The sequence below is a fragment of the Maylandia zebra genome, linkage group LG5 (assembly GCF_041146795.1).
Source record: "Maylandia zebra isolate NMK-2024a linkage group LG5, Mzebra_GT3a, whole genome shotgun sequence".
Taxonomy (NCBI): Eukaryota; Metazoa; Chordata; class Actinopteri; order Cichliformes; family Cichlidae; genus Maylandia; species Maylandia zebra.
In genome coordinates this window covers 42,496,172-42,505,038 of record NC_135171.1, presented here as the reverse complement: position 1 = coordinate 42,505,038, position 8,867 = coordinate 42,496,172, and the positions used below count along the sequence as shown (strand labels likewise).

The 8,867-nt window shown below is 49.8% G+C and overlaps 1 protein-coding gene across 3 annotated transcripts in view; it reads left to right on the top strand.

Annotated features, from left to right (window-relative positions):
- The first annotated feature begins 3,437 nt into the window (after positions 1-3,437).
- pik3c2b (phosphatidylinositol-4-phosphate 3-kinase, catalytic subunit type 2 beta) overlaps positions 3,438-8,867 on the top strand; it is a 51,438-nt gene continuing 46,008 nt past the window's right edge. For 2 of the 3 annotated variants that reach the window (XM_076884398.1, XM_076884396.1), the window contains exons 1-2: positions 3,438-3,713; positions 7,024-7,917. In XM_076884398.1, coding sequence (XP_076740513.1) covers positions 7,108-7,917 — 810 coding nt within the window. In that variant the 5' untranslated portion in view covers positions 3,438-3,713; positions 7,024-7,107. Of the gene's footprint in view, positions 3,714-5,262; positions 5,398-7,023; positions 7,918-8,867 lie in introns of all 3 variants that reach the window. The other variant, XM_076884397.1, reaches the window with a different exon arrangement.

Genomic DNA, 8,867 nt, shown 5'->3' with positions numbered 1-8,867 from the left:
AATCTGACACACTAACACTTTTATTTGTCACAGATTCAGCAGAGAGAAGTCACTTCTAACACCGGGTTTAGAAAATATAGTGGCAAAGTAAAGTGCACATTTTGTAGTCCATCATCTATAAATTGTAGGTTCAATATTGTGGACATCTGGTGGACATATACTCGTCTCTCACAGCGGTGAGACAAGTATGAGGCTGTTCCAGTTCTCAGCACGCAGTTCTTCTCTTTTCTTAAGTTTTTAGCGATTCTCCTACCCACGTTTCCAATACTGGAAATGTGACTGAGGTCAAGGAACAGAGGTTAGAAGTAGGAGATAGGAGGGACTTTTGGAACACACCCTTGGAGTCTCTTCTTTCCCCACCTTTGAGTCCAGGCCAGGTGTGGTTTCTCCTCGCTCCGGGCGTGGGTGGGTTCTCTCTCTGCAGTCAGGCCTCAGCTGGAGTCACCTCTGACATTTAAGGACCAGCTCAAGCATCCAATCCTTGCCAGATTTCAGGGTTAGGGTTAGGGGTTAGGGTCAGTCGGCTTCTTTATCGTTTCCTCGACTTCTCTGCACCAACTCTGTTCTCTCCCTGTTTCTGCTTTAACCAGCCTGGCTCATCAAGCCACTACTTATCTTCCTTCTCACTGTTGCCAAAGTGCTTGCTCAAAAGGGGTCATATGATTGTTGGGGCTTTCTTTGTTTGACTGCACTTCTCCAGTCCGAAAGACATTCTAAAGTGTCCTTGCTGTAGATTCTAGTGGTGTGGATCAGCGAATTGATGTCTCGTTCACTCTTGGCATACAAGTTGATGTCATCCATGTAGAGGTGGCGACTGACGATTGCTTCGTTCCGTAGTCGGATTCATGGCCAGTTGTGTCGATGATCTCACTGAGGGGGTTCAACCTGGAACAGCAGTGGGAACAGAGCATCTCCTTGGTAGGGCCCACACTTGATGATGACTTTTGCTGTGTGTTTGAAGTATCCAGTATTGTACGCCACATCCCCACTGGGTTCCTGATGAAGGCTCTTAGGGTCCTGATGATCTTGTATAGTTCTAGGCATTCCAGGATCCAGGTGTGGGGCACTGAGTCGTAGGCCTTCTTGTAATCAATCCAAGCAGTGCACAGTCTTGCAGTCTTGGGGAACTGCTCTTTCTTCCAGTAGCTGGTGTTTTGCCTCTCGGGTGCTCCTGTTGATTCCTTTCTGTGTCCCACTCATGTAGGCAATATCCCTGTTCATCCTAGTCACTATGATGCTTGACTGGAGCTTCCATGTGGTAGTGATGCAGGTTATTGGCCAGTAATTGGATAGGGCCGGTTCCTTCTGGCGATCCTTGAGGATCAGGACTGTCGGCCTCTCCTGTCTTGTCACACTCATTGACTGCTACGGGTTTCTCAATGACTGTTTGCGGTTTCTGACTCAGTCACAGCGCCTCATTTGAGTCTGCTTTTGAGTCCAGCCTTAATCTACAGCCCACAAAACAGTGAGAACAACTGTTGACCCGTCCACAAATCATGCTCTGCACAGACTCAGCCGACCTGTTCTTTATAAAAAGGTCTAAATTCTAAATGATGTTTCATTTGTGGTGGATGTCGGAGTCTGAGGGTGTTTTCACACATATAGTTGTTTATTCTGGTCCAGATCAGTTAATGAGGTAGTAAACTCACGAGTCGCCAAGCTGGTGGTGCGTACAGACGTGTACGCGGTGTCACAGCGCTCCCGACTACTGTGCACGTTTTTGTGTTTTTTATGCTTTTTATTGTGACTTGCTGCAATCACTGATCACTTTCACTCGTCAGGAATCGATAGATATCATCCATAGCCTGAACCTGGACTTTACTTTAGATTAGACACACAGTATTCAGAGATTGTGAGACCAGCAGGTGCTCCATGGGCTATTGTCTGGAACAGCAAGCAACACAGACGGCACTCCTCTCCCTGCACCTGAGCCAGGACCGCAACAAAACTCTGGTAAGGGAGGGGGGCCATAATGCATACAGAATTATAAAAAGTCACTGCTCACCAGACTTGGAGGCCATGTCCATTCAGTGCGGGCCCTTTTATCTACCTGCGAGCTAACAGTAGCCATAGTTATCATTGTTTACATCCAGAGGGCGTTCATGTTGTTGCTGGGGACTTTAATAAGGCATGTTTGAAATCTGTACTCCCCCAAAACCAACATGGTAAGGACACTTACCATGTTGGTTAGTTTTTCCCAGTGGTTTGGTTAGTTTTCACACAGAGAAACATTGAAGTGAACTCCAAGCGAACCAAAATGCATCACCACAAACAACGTGAGAATGTTCAGTCTGCCCACTGGTCACATGTGTCTGGGACAGGAGCAGTAAAACTAAACACAGGAGGAATGTGGTGTGTGAGAAAACTGAAAATTTAAGTTAACCAGCTAGCTGCCAGCCCGTACAGACCTGTGCACATTCATAGTAGCTTCCCACATTGAGAATACAATGCAGACATGGCTACAGTAGCTGGGCTGTTGGTTCAGATCGAGGTCTGATCCTGTTCACACCATTAACAAACCTCTCTGGAGTTGGTTTGGAACCATATCGAGAACACCTTCTCCAAAAGGGTCTCTGTTGTTTTGGTCCAAGTATGCTTACTGTATTCACACCTGCACCAACGAACCACACCGAAAAGAAAACCAACCAGAGTTGGGTTTAAACAGACTAAACACCCACCCTAGGCCTTTATACACTCAGTATGTAACGAATAAACGACTTGAAATTCAGATGTTTTTGGTTCCGCACACGTCGGGTATTAACTCACTTGAAAATACCGAAAAATGATTCCTGAAAAATCATGCTGTGAAAAAAATGGAGTGGACAGAAAGTGGCATTGAGCTGGTTCTGATGTTTCTAGGTGAAGACTGGATTCTCAGGAAAAGGCAGCAGGAGGAGAATTTCCTGGTTTGATCCCGGAGTCGAAGCTTTCAGACGTACTTCCGGATGTCAAAGAAATCATTTCACAGAGCCGACTGACCCTGGGAGGCACCTAGCTTTGAGTCTGAGGGAAAACAGGATTATTTTACTTTTTCACATCACTGTGTATTTAGTACTGATGCTACGATGATGCTTGTTACCAAACGCAGTGCTATGATTGGTCAGATCTGTTTATTCAAGTCTTGAAAAATCAGAAAAAGGCAACAAAAAAAATGTTGGGGGTTTAAAGTCTTACACAGCTTTTATTTTGAAGGTTTTTGGAAAGCTGAATGCACTCGGCTCATCTTCTGTAGTTTAAATGTGGCAGTAAATAAAATGTTCAGACATTTTTCACAGCATGTGAACAAGGGATTTTTGTTCATTAAAATATTACGTGTCATAGCTCAGTGGGCTACATACTGAACTCAGGCTGAGGGGCCTGGACCCCCGGGAGTGGTCCGCTGCAGTTATTGAATGATGTGACGTCATCTCCGCTTTATTTTGGAAAGGTTTGGAAAGAGTGGTGCTCTCTGCGGCTTGACTGCGCAGGTCCGCAGCTGGCGGCAGAGACAGACGCAGAGTTCGTCGTTCCCGGCTGGAGCACCGCCGGAGCCGCCTGCTTTGTTCGCCACAGGCTGAGCGCGCGGAGCCGGTGCTTCCAGTGCTTAGAGGAAACCTCCGTAGTTGCGAGCGCAGAGCGTTAATCTGCCGGGAGACCCGGCGGAGGGACCGGTGTGATTTGTGGGACGGTACACGGTGTAAAATGGCTCCCGGGCACCGCGAGCACCGACTCAGGTAAGAGTCCGCACCTGCCGCCGCACTGCTAACGGCTCTGACGTACTTGTGTCCGGAGGGCGGGGGGTGGCTGTGGCCGCGGCCGGTCCCTTTGCTTCACCGGACGTCTTTCTTCGGAGAGGAGCTTCAACCAAACTCTGTTGGAAAACCTCCATAAATAAGCCGATTCTCGTCCTTGTGGACCTGGGCTGCTTTTGGGCCCTGACCCGGGATCTGTGTTCGGGTTTGGGTCATTCGGCCTGTGTTTGGTCCGCGTGGGTGGTCGCTGTAGTCGGAGGTTGGTGTTTACCACTAAGAATCAGAGCGGGTGCTCGCCACCGCCCTCCGCGGCGCGATGTGGGTGGAAACCCCCCCCAAAGCCCCCATCAGATAAGATAAGATAGAACTTTATTAATCCCTCGGGTGGGTTCCTCTGGGAAATTCGACTTCCAAAAAAAAGCACAGCAACGACCGATCAGCAGAGGCCCGGCGTGTTTACAGGGGCCCGCAGGCTGCAGGTGACCGGATGTTACTGACGGCGCCGCAGTACTGCGCGGGTCCGAGCCCCTCGCTGGGAAAGATGTTAAAACGCGTGTATTTTGAATGGAGTTTGGTAGGACTCGCTGTAACTGTGCATCTGCTGCTCAGATGTTTGGACTCATTACAGTCAGCTCCGCTGTCATCACACCTGCCACCTGTTTTCCGCTGAGTCTGCGCAGTTTGTCCGCTAGCAAACTAACAGGTTCAGGGTCCGCTATGACGTCACCCACACCTCTCTTACAGTTATGATTAACTTGAACTAAAGTGTGTATTTTCACAGTTGATGGGCTCGTGTTTCTGTGCAGCAAACGCTTTCACAGTTGCAAACAAAAATATGTGGCTATGACGTCATTACCGGGGCAGGCCTGTAACTGGTGAAACCTGTTCTGTTTACAGCAAACATCGATAAAGAAACCGGATAAGACGTATAAATATAAGTAGTCTTGATCCACCTGATTGAGCATTGATTAATGATTCATGGTTTCGTCACACTTGTTGCTTAGAGCCTTGAACCTGTGAGGTCAACACTGTCATCTGCTCTTTTTTTTTTTTTTTTTTTTTTTTTTAATTCCTCTTAAATGGCCTGTATTTGTATAGCACTTTCACTCGTCCCTAAGGACCCCAAAGTGCTTTACTGCGCCCATCCACACACTGGTGATGGCAGCTACATTGTAGCCACAGCCACCCTGGGGCGCACTGACAGAGGCGAGGCTGCCGGACTCTGACCACCACCAGTAGGTAACGGGTGAAGTGTCTTGCCCAAGGACACAACGACCGAGACTGTCAGAGCCGGGGCTCGAACCGGCAACCTTCCGATTACAAGACGACCTCCCAACTCTTGAGCCACGATCGCCCCACAATCTTATTTTTATTCTGTAACAAAACTTTAATACAGCTTTTAGAATGAGGAGATTATGTATGGAGAGCAAACCGTATCAGGCTGTGCTCAGTCATCCAGGTGAGGAAGCCCTAAAAAGTTGATTCTGTTCATCCGGACGTTTTCAGTGAAGCGTTTCATCATCATCATCAGGTGACTTCTTCAGTCAGCGACAAGTGTGAAAACCTGCGCTCAGAGCCCCTCGCCGACGAGGTGACCGCCTTGGTGAGGAGGAGCAGCGGCCTCCTTGCCCCATCTCTGGGAGAGCCCACCCACCCTTCAGCAAAGGTCATATCCACCGTCTCGCTTCTTCACCTTCAGAGTAACCAGCAATAAATTCAGCCTTAGATTAATCGCGTGTTATCACACATTTCTGTAGCAACGTCAGGGCTGTGACTCCGCCTGGTGACAGGTGGCTGCATAACATGTAGGGCACACTTAGGTTAAAGCGTGCGTGTGGTCCGGACGAGTCGCACGCGTCTGCAGTCACAGTTCACGATTTAACGTGCTGACGACACTCGCACAGGCCGTGATGAAGACGAGCTGTGACGACAGATGAGATGAAGACGACGTCAGTTTATAACGCTGACTCTGAACTAACGAGCAGGTGAAACATGTCAGCGACTGTGTTCGTTTATTCTTTTTAGTGTAACCGAGAAAAAGGAAAAAACAGGATCTGCGTTCAGTTTCATCTTCAGCTGATCGGCACACGTCTGAACTTTTTATTACCTGTGACGAATCAGCAGCTTTTATCTCACCTGCTGGCGCCCACAGAAGGTACAAAAGTCCACCTGAGCACGCACACAGACGCACCTTTACCTGGAGCCGGTCTCATAGCGCAGGCTACAGATTTCAGCCGCTCCTCACTGACGAGCTGACGTCACAGATCAGATTGTTTAATCCCAGATAACCCGGATGTTTTTTGTCCCACAGAAGACGAAACGAATCAGATCTGCAGCCAGGCTCTGATTCAGTTGCTGATGTCACGCGGCATCAGCGACGCACGCCATGTGACGCGTCTGCCGGTCTTGAACGTCTCGATTTCTGCAGCCGGGTCGGAGACACCCGTGTGCAATTGTCTTGGTTTTTCTCATTTTAATTATGCTCCAGGTACGCAAACACTGCGGCTCTTTGTCAGCTCGTGCGTTGATTTCAGGGGGAGGAGCCTGGAAGTCAGAAACAGTCAGCAGCAGGCGCACTGAGCATCCTGGACGAGTTCAGGTGTGTGCAGCCAATCAGCTCGTCAGCGATGATGAGCGTCTCCCATCAGCCAGCCTCAGAGCCGCGTGGCTACAGACACACTTTAAATCTGAGTGATTGTCAGTTAGCAGAGGGGGCGGGGCTGAGGTGGCGATGAAAGCTGCTTTCATTAATCGTTATCAAGACTGAACAATTATCAAAAATACATTTATATTTAACTTATTGATCGATTATCAAAAATGAGAATTTAATCAGTCATTTCTCTGATTAATGTCAGTTATTGATCATCCTGCTGACCCCCACACACACAAAAGCTCACTGATGAATATTGATTATTATTGATTACCTGTCAGTTCTGCTGGAGCTGGTCCAGTTTTTAAATCATTGACTTTCAGTCAGTTTGATAAAATGATGATGCGCAGGGACTTCCTGCTGTAGCGCGATATTTATCTGGCCTCAGCCAAAAGGCTGATTGGGGACTTTCACCGCCGAGCGGGCGGTGGCGCAGACACCCGACTTTGTCATCACGAAGTAAGGTTTTCAAATGAATTCCGTAGCTGCAGCTGTTCTTGTTATGTTTATGAGCGTAAACCAGATTAATGCTGCGAAAGACGACATATTTTCACCTTAACTTCCTGTTATTCCTTCAGAATAAAGCTCCAGGGTGAAGCGTTGTAGCTTTGGCTGACCACCTCTTTGTCTCTCTATCCTCAGCTGATCAGCAGCTCCATGTGACGTCACTGCTTCTTCCAGCAGCGCTTCAACCGAGCTCTTCCTCCTCCTCTGCTACGAGGTGGCATGTCGGCGGCTCAGACCCAGAAGGAGAGCAGCGAGGCGGGCTGGGGCTGCCTGGAGGCTCTGGGTCTCAGTCAGAAGGAGATCGTCCTGGCTGAGGCCCTGCAGATGGAGTACGATGCCCTGTCCAAACTCAGACAGGACAAGAGCGGAACGGGACCCAGCCAGACCGGCTCCAAGACCCCCAATCCCTCCATCGAGCGCCACCAGTCCACACCTTCCCCGCCGGGAGGAAACCTGCTGATGGGCCTTTCCGGGTCCGAATCCTCCCTGAACCAAGCGGGAGGGTCCCAGTCTCCACAGTCCGCCCCAGCCAGGGCCCTCCCCCCTCAGGGCGGCTACGTCAAGGAGTCCCCATACATCCTGGACAGTTCTGAAGTCTGCAAGTTCAGGGACGCTTCTGTGCCCAGCCTTGGGGACTCTCCCGGATCCAGTTCAGGGTTTCTGCCAAAGGGTTTTCCCGCTCTTCCAGATGACACACCCCCCGCCATCCCACCAAGAAACCCCATCCCGCCACTGGCAGTGTCCGAGAACCCCTTCCTGCCCCCCCGACCCTCCACCGTGCCGCGGGACGTGAACCTGTTCATGCCCAACGTGGATCGGCCCAAAGTGACCTCCGGAGACCTGAACTATGACACCATCAACGACTCGCTGTCCCGACTAAATGACAGCTGGCAAGGTCGGAGGGCCAACGGCGACCAATCAGGCAAGCCCGTGGCCCGCAGCAAGACGCTCCCCCCTCAGGTGCCTCCCAGGACGTACGTAGCTGTTCCCAAGAGCAACAAGAACCAGCGTCCGGTCTCTGCAGACCCGGTAAGCCCCTCTGAGGTCGTGCGTCAGCTGTTTGTGTTGAGCTGTACTCTGATTGGCCACTTAAACAATTTCTTTCTGATTGCATTTCTAACACTGTTGAATACTGCAGTGTGTGATTATAAGCAGCATCTCTGTCTCTGAAGAGCTGCTTCTTCTGTAACGAGGGTCCCGCTGCACCCTTGGTGTCACTATGTTTCCACATGAATCAAACTCGAGCTGAACTGAAGCACACAGCCAGTTCAGCTGAGATGAATCCCAATACGTATCTCGAGTTCATCAGAACCGATCAGTTTAATTAACTCGCAGAAAAGTCAACAAAGCCACCAGCAGCTAATAAGTCAGGGGTGGATTCTGATGGGCTTCACCTGGACCTTTGTCACTTGGTTCTTAACACTCTCTGAAGGCCAGGTTAGATTGTGGCTGAGTGTGTCTCTCCTGATGTCAGCAGACCCCACCTGGATCATGTTTGGTCCAGGTGGGGTCCTTAAATTGTTCTGCTTTTGTTGTTGATCTGGTTTTGAAGATGATCTGGTCCTCAGCAGATCGTAGAGTTATTCAGATACAACCTGAGATGATGTGAAACACAGGACATCATTATTTATGCGCAGCTCTCTGAGCTCTGCAGCAGCTCGTTCTGTTGGAGATTTGCTGCCGTGCTCGCCGACCTGTCGACGGCCCGGTTTGGTCCAAGCTTCAGCTGTGATGACCTCAGATTTGAATACAGAGGAGTCACCGGTGCACTCGGGTCTTCCTTCTCTCTGCTGTTTGTTCTGGTGCTTTGTGGGCAGTTTGGGGTGAGTTTGATTGGTTCGCACTCAGGAAGACGTGGCGCCGTGCAGACACACCTGATCTGCAAAACCTCGTAGAGCTGCTTGCACTGCTGATCAGTAGATCAATATACGTGATTGTCGGCACCCAGCTGCTGCTCTGAGCTCTGTTAGGTTAGAGCT